Source organism: Tyto alba, unplaced genomic scaffold (assembly GCF_018691265.1).
Source record: "Tyto alba isolate M040663 unplaced genomic scaffold, T.alba_DEE_v4.0 Super-Scaffold_1, whole genome shotgun sequence".
NCBI lineage: Eukaryota > Metazoa > Chordata > Aves > Strigiformes > Tytonidae > Tyto > Tyto alba.
This window is the reverse complement of record NW_024881261.1, coordinates 30,854,600-30,876,108: the sequence shown is the minus strand read 5'-3', so window position 1 is coordinate 30,876,108 and position 21,509 is coordinate 30,854,600. Positions and strand designations below refer to the sequence as shown.

At 42.3% G+C, this 21,509-nt stretch overlaps 2 protein-coding genes and 1 non-coding gene across 5 annotated transcripts in view; 1 reads left to right on the top strand and 2 right to left on the bottom strand.

The window, feature by feature from the left end:
- Window positions 1-186: 186 nt before the first annotated feature.
- TIMM23B (translocase of inner mitochondrial membrane 23 homolog B) lies at window positions 187-19,404 on the bottom strand. Its single transcript, XM_032994160.2, has 7 exons — window positions 19,241-19,404; window positions 18,642-18,700; window positions 14,892-14,985; window positions 14,583-14,667; window positions 12,192-12,250; window positions 9,485-9,595; window positions 187-824 (listed from the first exon to the last, which is right to left on the bottom strand). The coding sequence occupies exons 1-7, from the start codon at window positions 19,335-19,337 to the stop codon at window positions 709-711; spliced, it is 621 nt and encodes a 206-aa protein (XP_032850051.2). The 5' UTR covers window positions 19,338-19,404; the 3' UTR covers window positions 187-708.
- LOC116961890 lies at window positions 12,858-13,060 on the bottom strand. Its single transcript, XR_004407205.1, has one exon. It is a non-coding gene; the product is annotated as a small nucleolar RNA SNORA74 (small nucleolar RNA).
- A 60-nt stretch (window positions 19,405-19,464) lies between the features above and the next one.
- PARG (poly(ADP-ribose) glycohydrolase) overlaps window positions 19,465-21,509 on the top strand; it is a 69,436-nt gene continuing 67,391 nt past the window's right edge. Inside the window, exon 1 of one of the 3 annotated variants that reach the window (XM_042787183.1) lies at window positions 19,465-19,914. In XM_042787183.1, coding sequence (XP_042643117.1) covers window positions 19,761-19,914 — 154 coding nt within the window. In that variant the 5' untranslated portion in view covers window positions 19,465-19,760. The remainder of the gene's footprint in view (window positions 19,915-21,509) is intronic. The other 2 variants (XM_042787169.1, XM_042787177.1) reach the window with 2 other exon arrangements.

Here is a 21,509-nt window from a genome sequence, read left to right as displayed (position 1 = left end):
CAAGCCCTGGCATGCCTCACCATCACCTTGATCAGGAGACAATCTGCCTGTTCCTTCCCTTCCCCATACCCACTAACTCCCCCAGGATTTTATCACATCGGTCCTTCAAAACAAAACTGTAAATAAGTCACTGGATGCAGCACATTTTGTCTTATCAGTAGCAGGAACAGCAAAGCACAGAAATGGTGTTGTGCAAGTACCACCCTTTTTATTATCGATGATGTCCCTTTTTACAGCTTACCCTGTCTCGCCCTGTGCCACTTGCTACTTAAGGCTCCCGCTGCCCGGGCGATGCACGTTGTAAGACTGCAGTGAACGGCTCTATGGACACAGACTTTATTATGCGGCGCTATCGTTGTAGTACAGGCAGCCAGACAAACCTGGTAGCGCAGCAGGTACAGCTGTGAGACTTGAGCATGCCTCGTAGCTCTGGCCCGGGGCTGGCTGGTGAGCGTGTCGGGGAGATTCTTATCTCGGTGGCCACCCTGCTCACTTGCAGGTCCAACAAATATCGCTGCCTCTCCAGCAGCTGGCTGGTGGGAAGGAAAGGGCCAGTCCAGCTACACGGTGTCGAGAGGTTCCTCCCAGCACGGCTTCCTTCGGTTTCACACTCATTGTAAATAAAATAGGAAGGGGCACCAGACAGATCTCACAACTTGGATTGGTGACTATGCAAGCGTGTCCTCCGTCCAGCGCTGGCTGCCCCACTCAGAGGGACTGGCGGGCCAGGGAGCCCTTCATGTGCTCCCAGTTGTTATAGAGAGCGTAGAGGCCGGTAAGCGTCAGGCCTGCAATGCCACCTCGTGCTACCCCACGCACGCCAGCTGGAAAAGAGAAACAGATTAAAACCTGTTAAGGGTGCATCTCTGAGGAGATAAGTGGTCAGCTACGGCAACTTCCAAGAAGCTGTTCAAAGAGGACTCTCAATGAAACACAGTTTTTCTTTTTGAGTAACTTTCCAGAAAGGGCACCTGTGCTAACTCTACCCTTCCTTCAAACCTACAGCCAGGCTCAAGAAAGGTCGTTCCTGATCCTGACGCTAATTCTGCTGGGATGACTTCTCAAACCACATCAGCGCTACTGCCCGAGCAAACCACAACACTCAGAGCAGAGATGGCTTTTCCCAAATCCTGCTTTATCTGCTGCACCTGTCCTCAACACAGGTGCTTACAGACAGATATGATCTCTTCCTCCTTTAATATCCCCTCCATTTAGGATTCTGGAAGAGGAATAACAATTGCGTTTGTCAGTTACGGCATCTAGGTTTGGGGGGAAGGAAGAAGGGCAGGAGGGAAATAAGCAAACACAACAGCAGCTGATGTGGACATGACCTGGGGTGCCAGAGATTCATGAGGGCCATCACACAGAACTTAACACTGCTTTTTTGTCTTTGGAATTTTAAAGCCTTTTGGGGGGAAAAAAAAAAAAAGTAACAGGTATCAGCTAGAAAAAATTTACTATGTGAAACAACTTTATTCTTGGTATTATTAATCTTTAAAACTAGCATCTTGCAATGGCAAAAAATGAGTCATAAGTGATTAAAAAAAAATTTTATTTTTTTTAACTACTCACTCAAAACTTGAAGCTTCTGCAAGTTGTGAAGGTAAAAATATAGGGCAAGTTTGGCTAATACCAGCAGCCAACGCACCTGGCTGGAGCTAGGAGTCAGATGGCATCACAACTCCATTCCACCCATATGAGGGCTGTCACGTCCAAGGGCAGAAGCAGAGACTTGTGTTGCTTTTACTAAAGAGCAGAGTGTTTCTACTCCTCAGTAGCACGGTGTGCCTTGGTAAAGCTCCCAGAATGCGCTATAAACACACAGGAACCCCTGAGAATATGACCCCCAACACTAGGAAGGCTTCGTTGAATTTGATTCTGCAATGTTTACCAATCTCAGCCGAAGCAAGTTAGATAACGTGCACAGTATATAGAACAAGGCCAGTTTCTGCTTACAGCTAGATGAAACCTGCCCACTTTATTGGTAAAACTTGACAGTGGAATTCAGGTTCCCCAAACTTGAAGAGAAATGCATCTCAGTAATCAGTGATTTCCCCCCCCTTCCCACTGTGGGTCATAAAGTTGTCTCACAGAATTGCATTTAGGCTTTAGTGGGGCAAGAAGCTGTTGGCGTCAGCTAGACTGAGACTGTATTACCTGTGCTGCAACATCAAATGGATTTCACTGGAGTTGTTAAACCCACTCACACTGCCCAGGCACGTAATGAAAACAAGAAACTGCAGAAGTGATAGCAGAAGTTGGACTTGGTACTAGAGGTCACATCTAGCCATAGCTTCTAGAAATTTTGTTTCCAGACCAGCTGTGACAATTCAAGGGCTTTTTGGGATAGAAGCCTGAGTTCACTGTTGAGAACTCAACAGCTCTAAGGAAAGCCACACTGCTTATGCACCTATGTGCCTAAATCAGAATTTAGGAATGTGAATGTAGTTTTGATAATTCATCCTGAATTATGGTGCACAAAAAGGTTTTCACATGAAGGGCTGGCAGCTGGGTACACAGAACTAACCCCGTGCAAGCGGCTTCTGGCAAAAAGCCACAGGTGAAAATTAAAGGACTCTTTGTGCAAAACAAATATTTGAGATAATCTGTAAAAATACTAACTCCTCATTAGTTTGGGGGAAAAATTAATAAAACATTAGAGAGCTCGATTTTCTGCTCTGTATTTGGAAGCAATTGCTCACAGAAGAAACCTCCAAAGAGGGCAGCTCCTAACTGTTCGGGTGTACAGGGAAATGCACAAAATGTGGAACATCCTCATAGAATGCAATGCAGCACAGAGCTATGGCTATTCCTGCAGACTCTTCCCTCAGCCTCCAGGTTCAACTGCTCTCTTTTTACCTTAAAATACTGTTCTTCCTATGGAAGAAAGGTAGGCTGAAGGCAGACCAAAAATCGTTCCAGATTCTGGGACGTTAGGGTTGTACAAGAAAAGTATCTTGTTTAATTTGGATAGCTGAGCTACCTTCTAGCTCCCGTGCAGCCTTGGACACAGTGCTGCTATGATACACTGCTCCTAACACAAAAATGTGTTGTTAATATTTCCGTGTGCTGAGGTCAGCCAAGCAATGGTGGAAGCTCTGAATCCACCTCCAAAGTGGCAACCACCGGGCCTAAAGCAGTCTGTAGCTCTTGCAGACAACTTAGGGACTTTAACGGAAAAGATGTTTTGGTGGAAGTCTGTTTCATGAACAGGACCTAAACTTGTGCAGTTAGTATAGGTGCATTACTTAATAAAAAAAAAAATCCAAGGAGAAAACATGCAAGGAATGTTTCTTACCAGGTTCCCTATTACCTCTGCTACAAAATTTTACCAGTAATTTGTTTTGTAGCAGTTGCACCTGGTTTCTGAACTATACACAGTAATTACAAAAAAAGGGAGAGAAAAAACTTTCCCTAACTTGTTAGATTTGCATTTTGAGTAAGTGTCTTCAGGTTTGTGCCTGACATCAAATAGTAATGCACTGCAGAACGCAGTCTGGTTGCTGGGCAGGCAATGTTAAGCCCTCTCAGGAGACTACCTTCTTAGAAAAAACCCCTAAAATTCTCCATTCCCATCTCAGCTGTGTTTGCATGATAGAACATGTTCCCACCCCTCCTCTGCAAGCTTCTGATACCAAGTTTACCTTGACAAACCCTGCTAGAAACATGGCCATAAGCCTCTAATCTTGCATGTCTGAGTAAGATAACTCAGAGTCCCAGCTGACAGACCTTTCTGAAAGCCGGTACTTTGAGATCAGGCAAATTGCACAATAGTTGAGAAGCTGCTGCGGGTTCCCAAAGATACAGCTGATGTTCTCTAAATGAGAATTTAGTTCTCCATTTGGCTTTAGCTGCTGTACCCTTTCACCATGGAGTACAGTCCCTCTTCTACGCATTTAAAAGAGGTTTCAGAGTACGCTATGCAATGACACAGAGCATTTTAATAGCGCAGCTTTGCAGTTCTTCATGGCAGGATCCACTCCTAATGCTGAATTTGACTCATACAGTAGGTAAACCCATGATCTCTATTGCATAACATAAGAGCAAAATCTTCCATTTTGGACCTTCCTGTCTCTATTTTCAGAATGTGTTATTATCCTTGGATGCGTAAAGCGAGAACCATCCAACAGCAAACATTAGAAATACCTTAACTGAAACCCCAGACCCATATATTTATGCCAAACAAAAGAAGTGTAATGGTTAAGTTGTAACTAGTTTTCTGTCTTCCAATATCTTTCTCAGATATTCAGAATGCAAACAGTTTATCTTCCTTTGGGGCTTCCAGAAAAAAATACTTTTAAAGGGTTTAGAAGGCTTGACTTTTCAAATGTACAAGGCAACCTCAGTTTTGCTCCAAATTCAAGCACAGTGCTGGCTAACCAGATGCCCTGAACCATCAGGCAGACATTCGTTTGAGCATCTGTGGGTGGTCCTATGTCAATGGAAAATTCAAACAGCTTCCTCCTGCTGCTCCGTGGGGGTCATTCTGTGAAATCTTTCAAGTGTGGGTCAAGTATGTGGGTACAGATATTACTGAGGAAACCGACAAACTTCTTTTCGGAAACAAGCTACATTCTAGAAAAGCATGTTCCGCTTTGATGCTGCTGCAGCTAAGACAGTGTTGTAGTTAAAATACAGAAACAAAGCTTGAAACAGGGAAAATTTCCTGTGAAAATTCCTGAGAATTACCGTGGTGCGAAGGCTAAATTAGAAAAACAGTAATAATTTACAATTTCATTTACAAGTTTGGAAGTATTAAAGCGGTTTAACTTTGCAAACATTATTAAAATTCCCTGTTTTCTCACTGAGTGAAAGCAGCAGCACCTGACTGACAGGAGACGACTTCAACTACTGTAAATGGCAGCAAGAACCCTGCAAATCCCTGCAGCACTGAGAACTTAGTTCACTGTTTCCGCTCAGAAGAGCGGGGCAGAAGGCAGCACCACTTTCAGTGGCCATGAGTGGCCTTAGACGTTAGCCCTCAAGTAACAAAGAAAGCCTCAACAAGCTGTTACCTGTAGTGCCTGCTTGTAGTTTGCCCTTATCTCTTTCTTATTTGAGACCCCAGACAAAATCTTTTCACTAAACATCATCCGATTAATAATCCTATAGACCTGCTATGTTAAAAGCACATTTTAACAGAGGCTCTTAATTTCTGAAATGCCTGACAGCTCCGAACTTCAATGTTCAGCAGCAGATCTTTTACTAGCTTTTCTCCAAATAATGCAGAAAATTAAGATATCCCAGGGCCATACCTGCAGCGGTCTACAAAAAGCTCCTCTTTCCCTGTCCCCACCAAACAGAAACAAGAGAAAAACCCCTTGTCTGGCCCAAAAGAAAACAGACTGAGCTCAAAGGGAAGAGGTTTTTACAGCTCAAGAAGTAGTTAGCTAGCACAACTGCCCTGAACTCTTACCCACTGAATGTCACAAAACTGATCTTTAGCTCTGGCCAGACTTTACTACTAGCAATAAAACATTTAGCCCTTCTTAATTAATTCATAATGTATTGACTTTTCAAGGTTGTGTTCTGAGGTCTTAAAATGACAACTACTCCCTTCAGCTATTGCTAATCCACAATGCCCTTCTTCTCAGATGCACACCATTCTATACCAAATTATGTAACATTTACTGTGCAAAAGGCAGGACATGGTCTATCTAGTATTGGTTCCTGTTGCACAGAAGTACAGTAAACAAAATCATTTAGTTTGTTCAAAGGATTACTTCATTTTTCTTCCTGTTTTCCCTAATCTCAAGAGGGGAAAAAAAAAAAAAAAGTCAAAAAAGAACATCTACAACCTGTGTAACCCTCAGATAAGAGGTAAAGGTTATTTAACTTCCTTGCTTATTGAAGTCTCTGTCAGGAATTTCAATGAGAAATGAATGGCTGTCACATTGGGTCAGACCAAAGTCTCACCTAGCTCAGTATATTTTTCCTGAGTGATCCATCCTGCGTGCTTGAGGAGTGCAAGATCCTCACCTAGATTTACCTTTGTGACATGACTGGAACCACGTGCATTTTCATGGTGAGAGGGAATAACAGTGACATAGTGCACAGTAACAATTGTATTTTTGATCTTTGCTACTTTCAGAGACTAAGACAATTATGAGAAAACAAAATAAAGTTGTTTGATTTAGAAAAGAGGATGAAAACACATGCAAGAGGGCTAAATATATGTTTGTCTTAAGATATGTTACTATTTCTGCTTTGTAACATTTATCAGAAAAAAACTTGAATAACCCATCTTAATTTCTGCCTTTGCTTGAAATTGAAGAATAATATCTTATTACATGGAAAAGCCATTCTTGTGGATTTAGCGTATCAGGCTCCCTTTTAGCAAAACTCAAACAGGCTTGCCTAACTTGCAACAACATTTCTACTACATACACCACTGGTAAAGGAACACAAGGGTTTTTTCTTTCAACTGTTTCTTAGCTTCTACCCAGAACGTTCAGTTTAAATTGTGAGCTCAAAAGGCAGCTTCCACAAAGTTGCAAGTCTAGTGTAACAAGTTAATACCATACTGGCATTGTTACACTTAGGCTAAAATCTAATAAGTAATCTTGGTATTAGATTTAGTTTCAAATAAATGTGAAAGCTAGAGATCATTTTGGTCAAAGGGATCAGCTAGTATACTGTTTCAAAGCTCCTCAAATCAGTTTTACTTTCAACCTCAATTCAACACCTGTTAACCTAAGCCAGACGGTATGCTGAGACGGAGTCCAGCTAACACCCGATTTATAATGGCAAGTTAACAGTATCTGACTCCCTCCAAGGAGAACCATCACAAGTCTTGGGGGCTAAACTGCGTTAATCGCCTGCAATGTGGAACTTTCAGTGACCAACGTAAATTCCAGTGAACACGGGGGCGGGCGGGCTGAACTTCCACAGTCCTCACCTGCAGACTTTTTAATGCCCTTTTATCTTCTCACACACAGGCTGTGTGTTAAGTAGCCTTGCACAAAACTGCTTGCAATCTCATCAGAAAATACGCATTTTGCAAAGCCTTTTTTGACTGCTGGCATTTTCATAATGATTAACATTTCTACAAGGACAAATTGTGAAAACTGGAACCAGTTTAGGGCAACAAATCTCAGTCTTCAGAAAGTTTTCCCAGTATTTTTTTTTTTTCCTCCTGTCCACTCATCCCCCTCAGCAAAGGCTTAATCATCAGTTTTAGAAATTCAGCCTAGGCTTTGTAGTGTACATAAGATTATTCTTCAGTGCAGCAGGGTTGCAGATGTGATTCTACCATCAGTGCTATGTTTAAACATGAACCATAAAGTCCTAACAAAAAAACTGCCATACTTTACACAGTTTCTTCTTAAATAGATTCATGATCTATTTATAAAACAGGAATGATGGAAGTGGGAAATCTGAGTATTTGAACAGCACTGCCTCCAACTCTATCCACCCTTGGTGGATTATAGAACAGCCTTGATTTGAAATGGCACATCTGTGGGAGTTTCCAACTGACACTAAAATACAGGGTTTATAACAAACATGTCCCTGATGGCTTTAAAATTTTCCTTTTTTAATGCCAACATAGCATAGCATTCTGTGTAACAAAGTAAATGATCACAACCTTGAAATACATCACAGATGTGAACTGATCATTTGCATGGGGTTTAAATATTCAAGACTTTAGACTGTAACTATATATTGATGCTGGGTAAAGGCATAACTCAGAGGGAAGCTTTACGACACAGAATTAGGAAGGGCATTCTGGCATAAGGTGACAGGAGAGGAAGCATGGGAGAAACAGCAAGAGGGATAGAGCATGAAAGAAAAAAGGAAAATAAGATGGGAATTAAATTATTTGAATAGATGTGAGTATCATCTTTTCCACTTCCAGAACTAATCCTTGACCTTTAAGGTCTACTGTGCCTCTCAAATTTCCTGCATATGGTGAAAAATACATTTGAGTTTCTGTGCACTACAGTTCAAATGCATGACACATACTTGAATTACAATACTGTAATGAATACAGACTTATTGACTACGTTTACCTTTATCAGGGCTACTATTAGCTCAGTAGATCTTATGTTACAAAGCAGAAGTCTCACTGTGCTCTGATAAGAAAAAGTTTTGTAGCGTCAGATGACTGTGCATGTGACTGGAGTGGTTACCACGGCTGCACTGTGCCAGAAAAGGATTACATGAAACACCAGCTCTACAGTTCTGAAAGGTAAGGGGGAAAGCTGCTGGTCGAGTGTGAGATGGTAGTTCTCCTAGTAACTTCCTACAGAAAATGTTAAGACTGCTACACTGCTACCCTATCCAGCTGTTGTCAGTAATCTCTTGTATCACTCATGAAATCCCAAATAAGTAATCAATTACAAGAGCTGTGTGCTCTTGCAAGGTTAAGTGCACAAGTTAGTACAAATGAAGGCTGCTCAAGTCAGTTATTTTTAGTTTCAGTTAGTCTAGGACAACAGGAAAATAAGACTTCTCAAACTGTTTTGCCTCATAAATGAAGCTGGCATCCAGGAGCACTTCTACGACACTGAGGCTCAGTTAGATGTGTAAAAGTACATAGGTTAATTCTAGAATTACCTCCTCAGTAAAAGAAAGGTGAATCATAGCCAAACCTTTATCAAGGCACTTGAAATTTATACTTTTTCCTGTGGTAATGTCAATCTGTGGTACCCAGCAGTCCTCTGAAAAAGATGATCCCTCCCATTGTTGAGCTTGGAATATGTTAATAGGCATTTTGCTGATGAAGCTCAATCCCTCTCTTCTGCAAACAATTCAGTATGCATCAGCAAACTAACCTTAAATCCATGCTGTTCTCAAATAACATTGTTGGTTTTGACCGCTATGCAAAGACTAGAGTCCTACCACAAGACAACAGTTTCACAAACAGCTAAGTCATAACTTCATAAATCTATCAGTTTCTCTACGTGCATAGTTCTTTTGCAGCTCCAGGTACTATCACCTGAATTACGTGTAATAAGTTTCTTCTTGATGCAGTGAAGCTGTGTTCTGTCTACTCCTCTCCCCTCCCCCTTCACTGTGGAAGGTAGCTCCCATTTGCCTGCATCTACTCACAGACTTGAGAAACTATTGGGTTTATTCCTGCTATACCTGAAAAACATGGCTAACAATGAGCTGGGTATGTTTTTATGCAATCTCGCTATAAATCTGAGTAAACGTTTGAGTATTTATTCAGTATATATGTATAATAGGCATAATTTGGCTCTCATGATTATTTTTAGTCCTGTGCAAGTTGGAAAGAATCCAATTTAATTCAGATGGATTTTTTTTTTTTTTGAAAGTGCTAGTTTTCCTTACATAGTCTTAGCTGTGTGAAAAACAATGTGTGGGTTAGGAGATATTGAACTAATAGGTTTTAGTTCCTAGTGTAGCATTTCTATGCTGCCAATTTTCAGAGCAGGACAGCGTTTAGAAAAAAATAATAACAATCCTAATAACTACGATAAAGCAGAAGAGCGGGAAAACTAGAAACATTTTGTTACTCTACCAGTGCTTTTGTATAGCATTCCTGTCAAGGTTCCAGCAGCTATGGTGTTCAGGTCATCTTCTGCACCTCGCGTTTTTTCAATGATGACTCCAAACGCACTGTAAAGTAGAGCTGGGAAAGAAAACATATTAAAAACATTCAAGTTAAACCTCCCATTCTCTGAGACACGAGACTTAGAATGTGGGCTCTGTCTAACTATTTAGGCTACGCTTATGAAGCACAGATGTTCTATTAATTTAAATGGGGGGAATCCTCTGCAAAATCCCATCTTTGGTGTTTTTTCCAGACCTATTTCTATTTTATGCATAATTTTTCCTTCTCTAGACATAGTTTGGTTACACAGTAGCATTCTTCATGACATCTAGTATTGCCTCAAGGCATGCTAAATATGTGATATAAAGCACTGACTGAAGTTTAAGCCCATTTTGCTAGTTCAAATTTGTTTAAAGAACTTTTGAGGATTTAACTTTGCACTAGCAGGCTTTACACTGTCTTCTGTGGATGGCACGAAACTAAGATCACCAATGCTTTCTAGTCAGCAGAGAAAATTGTTGCCCATGTGTGACTGAGATAAAATGCAAGTTAAATGCAGCACTCAGACCATGCCATCAAGGGCTGGAGTACAACGGGCTACATTTCCCTTATAAATGGCTATCAGATTGCTCAGGATTTGACATTTACAGCTGCTTCACCTCTGCCTGCATGTGAAAACTTTGTCCCTGGAGGGCCTTTTGCTTCGGGAGAACTTAGGGGACTGTCCTGGAAAGGGTTAGAGAAACACATGGGCTTTTAGTATGGATGCATATATAATCTGTGCATTTTGATGAAGGGAGAAGGCAACCCCATCCTCACCCCTCATGATATAATCATATTTAATGCTGACAAAGAACAGTAGAGTATGACATAATTTTAAAGTGATAAAGACACCATGCAACTTTAATTCATCCCTTGTCCTTCAAGAATCTGAAATCTTTACGTCTCCTAAAAAGCATGCAAGTCCTTCATAAGTAATCATGTTAATGTTGATGAGTTGAACAGTAGCGTCTTTCTCCATTCAGCACAGGCAATGGTATTTTACCTTGCTTAGTAGCATGTAGTATTAACAATGAGGGAAAGGAAAAGCTGAACTGAGCAATGTTTTTAAAAATAGTTTAACACAGATGTTGCTACCTCTGTTCAGGAACAGAATGACAAAAATTGTCAGTAGTGACAAAAGGAATCTTTGAGGTACAGAAATGCTGCGCAAGTGAAAGATGCAAAAATACTTCAGCTCCTTTAAAGGAACTTCTCTGGTAGCTGGGGCAAGGCAGAACTGTACCAAATCCCAAAACATCAAGTTCTGCTTAACTTTGTGACTTAGGGGGCCATATTTTATAAGAAAAGTAACAATCTGTTACTGGAATGCACAAACATTTTCTTGAGTAATCTTTCTTCAAACACAGCTGGAAAAACCTGTTAATGTGTCACTTAACCTGGAACCTTGAACTGCAGTGTGCCTGCATCTCAGTTTTCAGACATGTTTTGATTAGATTTGGAACAGAAAATAAGAAAAGAAAAAAAAAAAAAATCCCACCACACAGGTCAGTAGGCAATATGCCTTTCTTATGAAAAGTGCCATTCTTACTGCAGTTCAGAATCCCATCCCTAACCACGGCCTCCCTATTTTGCCCCAAAAGTTTATGTCTGAGTTAAATGGCAGGCTAATCTACTCTTTAGAAATAAGACTGAAACAAAATGTAATAAATGCAACTTAGCCTATGCTTTGATGCATTTTTCAAAATTCAAATACAGGTAGAGTGGGTTATAATGTGATGTAATCTCTGTTTTAAATATTGCTACTTTCTCTTCTATTACCACTTTGTGGGGCAATGAGTTCCACCGTTAATCTTCAAAATAATTTAATCAGTTTTAGATTTCTCCTTTCAAAGTTACTGATCACCCTTTGGTCTTCTAAGACTGGGGGAGGGGAGATGCTGAAGAGCTTGTATTCTCTAGGGCATTAGCTGTTTCACTGACTTTTATTAAATCACCTGAAGTTGTTTTTCTGAGGCAACAGATGTGACTTCATTTCCTGCCCCCTCCCCACTCAAACACCAGTTCGCAGTTTTTTTTCTCGTACATCAGGCTTTTGATAATTTTCTTTTCTCTAACCTGTATTAATTATAAGCAACATTTAGATTTAAAGTGGGTGGTATCACATGTGATTTTTCTAGCTAACATACCATTATAAAAGGGTAAATCTTTATAGTTGCTATCACATTTCTTCTGCAGATAAACATTTTGTTAACTCTCACAGGGAACAGACATCAGGCAGTTACTCACGTGACCACCGAGTCTCTCCTTAGGTTATTAAAGTTATTTCAGAAGTATTCGATTATATTTTTTGCCTTAAGTTGTGAATTAACTGGAATTTACTAACACGTAAGCATTAGCTATAGCTTCCAGTTATTCCACAGTTAGAGCTCTTGTTTGTAATATACTAAAAATTTTGGGGTTTAATTACAGGCTTTTGGCTAGTTATGCTTCAAATCCTATTTTAGCCCTTAATTTCCTTTTCGGTGTCTACTGAAATGCTCTCATGTCCCAAAGAAAAAAACCTGCAATTTTTCCTGATGGATTTCATAATGAAAATTGAGAGAATACACTTTCCCATCAAACAGTTCTATCTTGTGATTTGTTTTCCCTACAAAGTAACGAGTTCACTTACCTAGAGATCCCAGAGTGTTAGCCCATAACGCTCCTTGCCTTGTCACCATATTTAGAATTCTATAAAGGAGTTAAAAAAGTATTAAAACCTTTAGCTCTTTGTGTTTACGACAGTAGGTGTAATGTGTTTACACTGTACGTTTGATTAATAAAACTGCATAAGGAACAAAAACCCCTTCAACAGAGTAAGGAAAAGCACACAGCTTGGTAATACATGATCTCCTCTAGTACACATACCACAAATAGTAAGGCAAGCAATACCGAAGTCAAATACTTAGTCCTGTCAAGTCTTAAGAAAATCTTCCTCTCTTTTCAAGTCAAACTTGCCGCTTACCAAGAATCCAATCTCTTCCCTCCAAATGACTTTCTAACCCTAGTTAATAAATGTTCATTATGTGGTGACTACACGTAGCTGCTGAGAATGACCGATACCCCTATGCTGACTGAACTGGGTAAAAGGCCTCCAAGAAAACTAGAGTGCTCTTCTAGAAGGTGCAAGCAATACAGGGACCATGTGTCGGAAGGCATGGGGATGCCTGAACAAATGGCATGGGTGTTAAAAACAAGTCTGAACTAAAGCAAGTCTGGAAAAAAATAGGTAATCTTGTGCGCTTTCATTTGTCAAAATTAGTACCCAACAAAAGGTAAAGGTCCCTGAGTATTTCTGTATGTATGCTTCCGGACTAGCACTAAAGAGGGAAAGCAAGTCTTTAGTGCACTCTCAGGGAAGCACAATGCCACTTCTTGCTGGCATCAACTGTCTCCAGAACGGTGACAATGGCAGCCAGAAGAAATGGCTGATCTTTATCTCCCAGCGGTGTAACACTATCACAGGCACAGTACTGCTCTGGACAGCTGACTACCACTGGAACTTAGTTTATCATTCAAAGCAATGAAAGTGTCACACAAGATGTTTGTTCTGATTTGAGTTCATTTTCCACTATTTTTCCTTTTGTACAATTTTCACTAGGAGACACAGGCCATTACTGAATATGGTTAGGTAATGATCTGAACAATAACGGAAAACTCCATTTTGAAACAAGAGGAAAAAAAAATCCAAGAGGCTAGGGTATTGACAATCTTCCCCTAATTACAACCCCAACCCCTACTTTGTTAATATTACATCAATTCTGAATTGATGAGAAAATTCCTAATTTTATGAACCATGACACAATGAGATATTTGATGACAGGAGATTATCAGCAAAATTAAAATTAATAAAAAAATATAAAAATATGTGTACATTAAGGGTAAATTTGAAAGAAATCTATCTAGGCAAGTCTCTTCCCTGCATCTGATTAGGAAAACATGGAACTAAATATACTGATTCAAGGTAGTGACCTTCAACAGGCCTTCTCCCTTGAAGGGCAAGGACGAGGGGCAGTATGTGCACTGCCTGCCACCTGCTGGGCTCGACCCATCAAAGTTTGCACTTAAAAACATGTTTTTGTCTCACTCAGCTCATTCTGAATACATAAAATACATGTTCATCTAGAACATTATGGAAGAGTCATAATTATAATGAGGAATATTTTGGTTCTAACTCCAGAGATGGTAAAGGGGATGAAGAATACAGAAAGAGAATTAAAAAAGGAGCAGAGTACAAGCTGTACTAGGAAATACTAAATTCCTCCTCCAAAATTCCCTTTTCCCAAAGTATTGTGGGAGTGAAAATGGTTTCCCGCAGTTATTCCACAACTCAAGTTTCCTATGTCTCCCTCATGGGCATTTAAGTTTTCTTATCATTATGTCTAAACTACAAATAACTCTAGAAGAAGCATACTGCCAGAAAAAAAAAAAAAAGTGTTCCTATCTTTACTGTACTCTTTTAAACAATCACGTAAGGTGAAAACATGGGAATGCCATGCATGTTTGTGGACGCCGTAATCCAGAACAACTTCCACCCCGCAACACTTGCTCAGCAGCACGCACCAGTGCCATCCCTAAGGTAAATCCAGGCAGGCCCTGCTTCTGCATTTTAATCTCTTCCTGGTTTTGAAAACTTTGCAAAAGAAGAGAGAACTCACCCTCAGATAAGTGACAGCAAAAAATAGCTCAAAGCAAAACTTGTGCTGCTTCTGGGAATATTTCAACATATAACATAGCTGTTTTGACTCTGAATTAGATTTCTAGTAAATATCAAAGTAGTAATTTAATCTCCAATATTTAAGGTAAGTCAGAGGACATACCAACTGTCACTAAATGAAAAGCAAAAAGCTTGAACTGAACATCATTTTGTATCTTGATGAAGGCAAACATTGACTCTCATTTGTCCCCAATAAGGACACAAAAATACATTTATTTTTGCAGTATATTCGGTTCTAACTTTGTAGAAGCTAGAAGAAACAGCTCTGTCACTAAAGTGTACTTTTTTTTGAGATTAAACACTTACTGTACATTTCTAGGTTTTGACCATGCCATGTTCTGCGTCTCCTTCAAGCCAAGTCTCAAACCATTCAGCGCACCAAATGTTGCTCCTAGTTAGCATAATATCAGGTATTACTTTTTTAAGAAGAAAAAGGAACAAAAAGAACAATACTAGAAGCAAATATTGAGAATAGACTTCAGTGCATAGACTGAAGTCAAATAGCTGTTTATGTAAGACCAGACTGTAAAGCAAGACATTTACAACCTCATCAATTACTGCAGTACACAGGTGTTACCTGGACTGCTGGGAAAAGTGAAAAACACGACCACCTACCTGTCATACAACATCCCCCAATAGTAAAAAAGGCCAGCTCAAATCTGCCTCGAGTTTTGTTGGCTCCTGTGGGCAAGATAAACTCATCTGTATCCTGGGGAAAACCAAAACAAAACAAATGTTTTTGTATTTTCCAAGTGTACCTGCTTCAAAATATAGGTCATTCTGATTTTTTTTTCTTTAATCTATACAGTGAACTAAAGAAAAGACAGATACAACTAGTGTTTCTGGAAAACTGTTGTTTACACTAGCATCGAGATGGAATATACTATGTGTATACTTAAAGAAGAATGAAAAAAGACTTAAAAAAGATAAACTGACTGAGAGCTTTTTTTTTTCCCTAGCTGTCCTAACTTTTTATGAACTGCATCAGGCAGTCAAGGAACTCTTACTGTGTGGGCTGTTGGTGGTAGTGTTTTGTTTTGTTTTGTTTTTTCTTTTCCTTCCTTTTTTAAAATAACTACTTGCTTCATTATTTATCACATCTTGCAGCAGGCAATACAAGACTTCCTGCCCTCTAAAAACATTCCTGTTGTCTGATTATGCAGCACTGTTTCCCTGCTGAGCAACCTATACTGATGCAGTAATGCATTAAGGTTTCCCATTACCCTGACACTAAAGAATAACCACTTTTGTACCTAAAGAAGGATTTCCTTGTACTAAGTGACCTATTTTGAAAACATAAAAAAAAGCAAAGAGTATGTTCAAAACCAGTGGTGATCAGGCATGAAAGATGCAAGGCTATAGTTTTCTTTACTCACACATCTTTCTCCCACGGGGACAGGCTTGTGTTCTCATAAATCAAATTGGTCTAAAAGGCCAGAGAAATAGGCTGATAATTAGCATATGTGCAGAGATAAGGTGGGTGCCAAAGCACTTTTTCAATATGAGATGATGACAAGATGCACACATGTTGATAAGGTGCTAAAGTGATAATCTCTTTTTATGCTTCTGTGCTTTCCAGTCATGGTATTATTCACCCTCTATTTAACTGATATATGACAGTAACAAATGCAGGCTCAAGTAATTGCATTCTAAGGGGTTTCCTTAGTCTATTCTTGGTGCTAAAGGTGAATGGCAATACATAAAAAATATACAACTGCTAAAATTGTGAACACTTTATCAATAATTGAATGTATAATATGGTTTCTATCTTTCCTGTAACTAGTTATTTGGAGAAATTCAGTGCCTACACTAGTTAGCAGACTCTTACAGTTTTCACCACTGTCCAAAACGTCAGGACGAAGCAATCACTGTCTGTATGCAACCTCTATATTTCTTTAGAGACAACAAGCTAGGAAGCCCATCCTCTAGGTTTGTGACAACAGCTAGCATGCTATTTTAGAATGGATACCTGCTGAAGGTAATAAAAGCACTGCAGAGAAAGCACATTGTTTTGTGCCTGCACTAATGGACTAACAAAGAAAGTGGGTTTTAAAGTCACGAATACCGCTGTAGCATTTGTTATTACGGGAGGGTCAGGATCAAAATGTAAGATTCTCAGCAATAAGGGTGACTTTCTCTCTGCATTCTGAAAGCAAATGCATGGTCTTAGATATGGGAGTCCCTTACCCCTACTCACACACTTTCACAAACCAATTTTAAAGGCAAGTAATTTAAGTTCTTCCATTTTAAAATATTATCTATGCCTTCTCCCTTGAATTTTTAGAATCACAGAATGGTTCAGGTTGCAAGGGACTTGCGGAGTGTGTTTAGTGTAACTCCCTGTTCAAAGCAGGGTCAGCTAGTGCTGGTTGCTCAGGCCTGTACTGGGTTTTTGCACCCCTCCAGGGATGGAGACCCCACAGCTTGTCCAGGCAACTTGTTCAAGTAAAAAAAAAATTTCTCACATTTAAATGGAATTCCCTTTTATTTCAATATACTTCCCAGTGCTATACATAGAGACATGAACTGTTCCAACAGAAACTGCAGCCTCTGGTGTTACGTCAACAGGTATTTGTAGAACTATTTTATAAGTTACTCATGACGCTAATGCCAATGCTTCCTCTTCTTTTAAAGGAAGGGTTTTTTTTAATTTTTAAATTTATTAGTATATACACATTCTTTCAAAAATCGTTATACCATCTTTAACACCAATATGTGGGACTGAGTGCACCCTCAGCAAGTTCAACCAACGGCACCGAGCTGTGTGGTGGGTGACACGCTGGAGGGCAGGGATGGCATCCAGAGGGACCTGGGCAGGCTGGAGAGGGGGGCCCAGGCAAACCTCAGGGAGTTCAACAAGGCCAAGGGCACATGGGTCAGGGCAATCCCAAGGCAACAAGCTACAGGTAATGTGGGAAGGGACTCTTTTATCAAGGTGTATAGTGATAGGATGAGAGGTAATGATTTTAAACTGACAGAGGGTAGATTTAGATTAGATGAGGAAGAAATTCTTCACTGTGAGGCTGGTGAAGCAGTGGCCCAGGGTGCCTAGAGAAGCTGTGGCTGCCCCCTCCCTGGAAGGGTTCAAGGCCAGGTTGGACGGGGCTGGGAGCACCCTGGGCTGGGGGAAGGGGGCCCTGCTGGTGCCAGGGGATGGGACTAGGTGATCTTTAAGGCCCCTTCAACCCAATCCATCCTGTGATTCTGTGTTCCCATGTATTCCATACTAACTAAACAGGACAACTTTAGCAGGTATGTTCGGAAGAGGTCTCTAAATAATCACTTAGCAACGTTTTGACCACTCAAGTACAGCAGGCAAGATAACCATGCTAGTGAACCCACTTCAAAAAGAGGTGCATCCCCTGTTTTCTACCATTATGGGAATGTTATGTTGTAATCTTAACTACTACAGCTCCTAGTGAATGAGAAATATAAAAAGCAGCCCCCAGAACTGCATTCAGAGCTTTCCACTTACAAAAGAAGCAGTGACTCAGTGTACCATGAAACAAAAAGCATACAGATTAGCAGATACAACTCTTGACTTTCAGTGCTACTTGGCAAAATTTAATGTTCTCAGATAATAGAATTCATATAAATGCATAGAACAGTAACTACATAAAATCATTAAGACGTGCACCCTTATGGGATTAACGTAAACCTCTTCAGCTATAGTAAATATTGCTGAGAAAGGGAAACATTATAGGATTTTAAATTATTTTATTTTCCTTGTGGTGGCCTACAGGCCATCACGTTATGTTAACTAATATTAAGCTCTGTGAGTACCAAGGGTACGTTTTTCTGTAGAATAAAACAGAAAGCTCTACTTTATGATGGGGGTCTCCCTTCAGCTGGGAAACGGCATAAGGAAAGCGGGGTGAAATTTGCTGCTGCTGTGATGACAAAGCCTGTATCAGGTCTGGGGTTTAGCCGAGCACCTCTGTAAACTGACTAAACTCATCACAGTACAGAAAGTGAGCCCATCAAAAGAGTGGAGAGCTCCTGGCTGCTCTCACTGATCGAAGGGGCTCAGCGGAGGGCATGATGAACGCCAGAACCTGTGCAAGGGTGCACTGGGGCTGTATGCCTCGGAGTAGGGAGACCTCCTCTCTCCAATAGCAACAGGCTTATAGCGACACAACAGTCTTACTCATCCTCTATATTAAAACTAGGTTTCTCCTCTTAGATGCCATGGCACTGCAAGCTTTTACTAGGAACCATACTGAGAAAATAATTTCTTTCAATTGTTCATCAGTTCAAGACTTCAGCACACACTGCACAGCACTGCAGGATTTCTGAGGTCCTCGCACATGGCCATACAAACAACGGAATTGAGTTCAACACAATAAAAACAAGTTGCCTTCTCACCTGTACTAGGTACCTGGGGTCCAAGTTTAAATATGGGGACAAAGGACTCATTCCAGTTACTGAAAGGAGAAAAGAAAAAAAAAAGGCAAACCAGAATAGATTAACACCATTTTTCCTACTAACAATTTCACATCCCGTAAGTTAAAAGTGGGGCAGACCACGTGCATGGAGGCAGCGAAAACCGCGCCGTTAAGTGGCACAGCTGATTAAAATACGACCCCCGCCTGCCAACCCTATTTTTAGGGAGCGGGGCGGGTGGGACAGACGCAACGTCTGTGCCCGGACGGGGGGCTGCTGTGGCGGCCTCCTCGCCCCTCCCCCCCCCCCCCCCCCCCCCCAAGGCCCCGAGCAGGGGCCGCCGGCGGCAGCGCGGCTTCCCGCGGGCGAGGCGGCTGGGAGAGCCGCGGCCCGCTGCCGGCAAGGGCCCCCGACTCCTCGGGGGCCGCGTTTGGCCGGAGCGGTGCTGATTTCCCTCACGGATCGGCCGCCCGGCCCGGCCCGGCCCGGCTGACGGGGAGCGGATACTCCCACCCCACCCCCCCCCAGCGGGCGGGCGCCGCCGCAGGCCCCGCCGTTCACCCCTGCGCGCCGGTACTCACGCGGCACCCCGGCCAGGTCGGCGTGGGAGTAGCCCACCCCGCCGGCGCCGAAGAGGCCGCCGAGGCCGGTGCCCTTGGAGTTGCCGCCGCCCTCCATGGCGCCGCCGGGCCCCCCCCCCGCCGCCCGCAACTGCGACCTCGGCTCGCCGCCGTAAAGCGCGCCAGCGCGGCTTTCCGGCCCGCGCGCCTGCCTGCCTGCCTGCCGGCGGGGGAGGAGCCATTTTGCGGTCGCCATGGTGAGGAGGGCGCGGCGGGCGCGGAGCCATTTTGCGGCGAGCGGCGGCAGCTCCCGGCCGCTCCCCTCGCTGGACGCGCCCCGGCCCCGGCCCCGCCGCCGCGGGGGAGGCGGGGGCAGCCGGCAGGACCCGCCCGGCGCTGCGGGCCGGAGGATGCGGAGGGGCAGAGCCGCCGCCGCGCCGCGCATCGCCAGGGGGGCGGCTGCCGCTGCCTGGCCCCGGCGGCCGCTGTTGGGCCGTCGCGGCTGAGGCGAGCCGGGCGGGCGGAGGCGGCCCCGCCGAGGATGAGTGCGGGCTGCAGGCGGGACCCTCCTCGGAAGAGAGCCCGGCCCAGCTCCGCCAGCCCGGGCGGCGGCTCCCAGGGAGAGCGGCCGCCGCTCGGCCCTCGCCAGGAGGGGCCCGGCGGCGGCAGCCCCGCCACCGCCGTGGGGAACAAAGGTAGGACCTGCGGCGGCGTGCCGTGCCGGGCGTCCGCGGCAGGAGCCCGCGCGGCCGTGGGCGGTGTGTGCGCTCCTCCGGCCGCGCCACGGAGCGGCGTGCGGGAAGTTCCCACGTGGCTTCCGTAACTTATTTTTACTTGGAGCTAACGCTGTCAAAGTCAAATTTTAATGCACAATGAAGTACCTGTTTCAGGCTTAGAAATGAAAGCAGAGAAGGAGGAAAAAAGGAAAAGGACAAAAAAGCAAAAACCAAAACCCAAAAGATTCGACATGGCCTTCGGTTGATGAATTAAATGTCAGTAACCCGGAAATAATAGCTTGAAGTTACATGGAGGATAAATGAGAATCTTATGAAAACTCAGTTGTTTTCCTCAGTGGTAGATTCTGAAGAATGGTTTGTTTTATGGGAATGGTTTGGGGAATCTTCAGTAGAAATTTAGAGACCACTTAAAAAAAAAAAAAAAGTACACCGAAGTCTGGCTTTAGTGTTTACACTGAATGTAAACATACGTTGTCTTTCTGTTACCTCTTATGTTTTCGCATGTAGTAAAGAGAGATGTTAGTAACATTAAAGAAGAATGGTGTCTGCTGTGTGCGTTATAGGGCTTGAATGGCTAGTCAGATGTTAAAGTTCAGACCAAAGCCATTTCATTCTGTTCTGATGCCACTGATATGATTTCTGTTCATCGTGCTAATGAACAAGTATTCCTTCTTCAGCACAAGTTTATACCTCAAGAGGTAGTCATCTGTTTTTGAAGAGGTTTGTTCTTCCCATGTTTTAACATGTCCCTTCAAGTTTTTTTTTCTGGCTGCTGCTTTCCCCTTTCCTGTAGGCAATTTGTGTTAAGACATCAAATACATAAGAAGGTGAAATATGGTGAATAGAATGACTAATAGACTTCAGTTTTAGTGAATCTTGGAAATAAAAATATTTTGGTTCATGGAATCCATCAAGCTGTTATTTTTGTTTGAGCGGAGTGAAGCTGAGTGTTTGTTGAAAAATTGAAGGGCCGAGCATGGCGCAGGTATCCTTGTGTTTGTAATCTACAAACAGCTTGGCATTGCTCCCTGGTGACCTGGTTACATGGTGGCAATTTTGTACTACTGTTTGTGCTGTTTCAGAAGAACTTAAAATGTTGTAAATGTTTTCTGGAGATGACTTGCTCATTCTAGAAAAATCTGTGCTTTTGATGAGGGCATCTGATAACTAGCTGTGGAAAAGTGTTCAAGGCCTCAAATGCTAGGGAAAGCATTTATTAAAACCAACATCTGTTAAGTTACCTATGATCTATGCTACAAGTTACACAACCTCAATTTGCAATAAAACAATGAGTCTTTTTGTAGTGACTATTAATCAGGAAAGCCAGATGTGCTGTACTGGTTTTTAAGTTCTGCAAAACTAATGTTACAGTAGGGGAACTACAAATTTTACTTAGCCAGTTGAAAGCAGCGAGTAAACACCTTGCCCAGTTAGCAGTGGCAGGGAGATAGCTTCTCTTGGCAAATGGAAAGAAAGGGAACTGAAGCTAGTTGCCAGATTTTCAGAATTACCTTTAAATAACAACAAAACTAAAAGCCCCTTCTCATACCAGT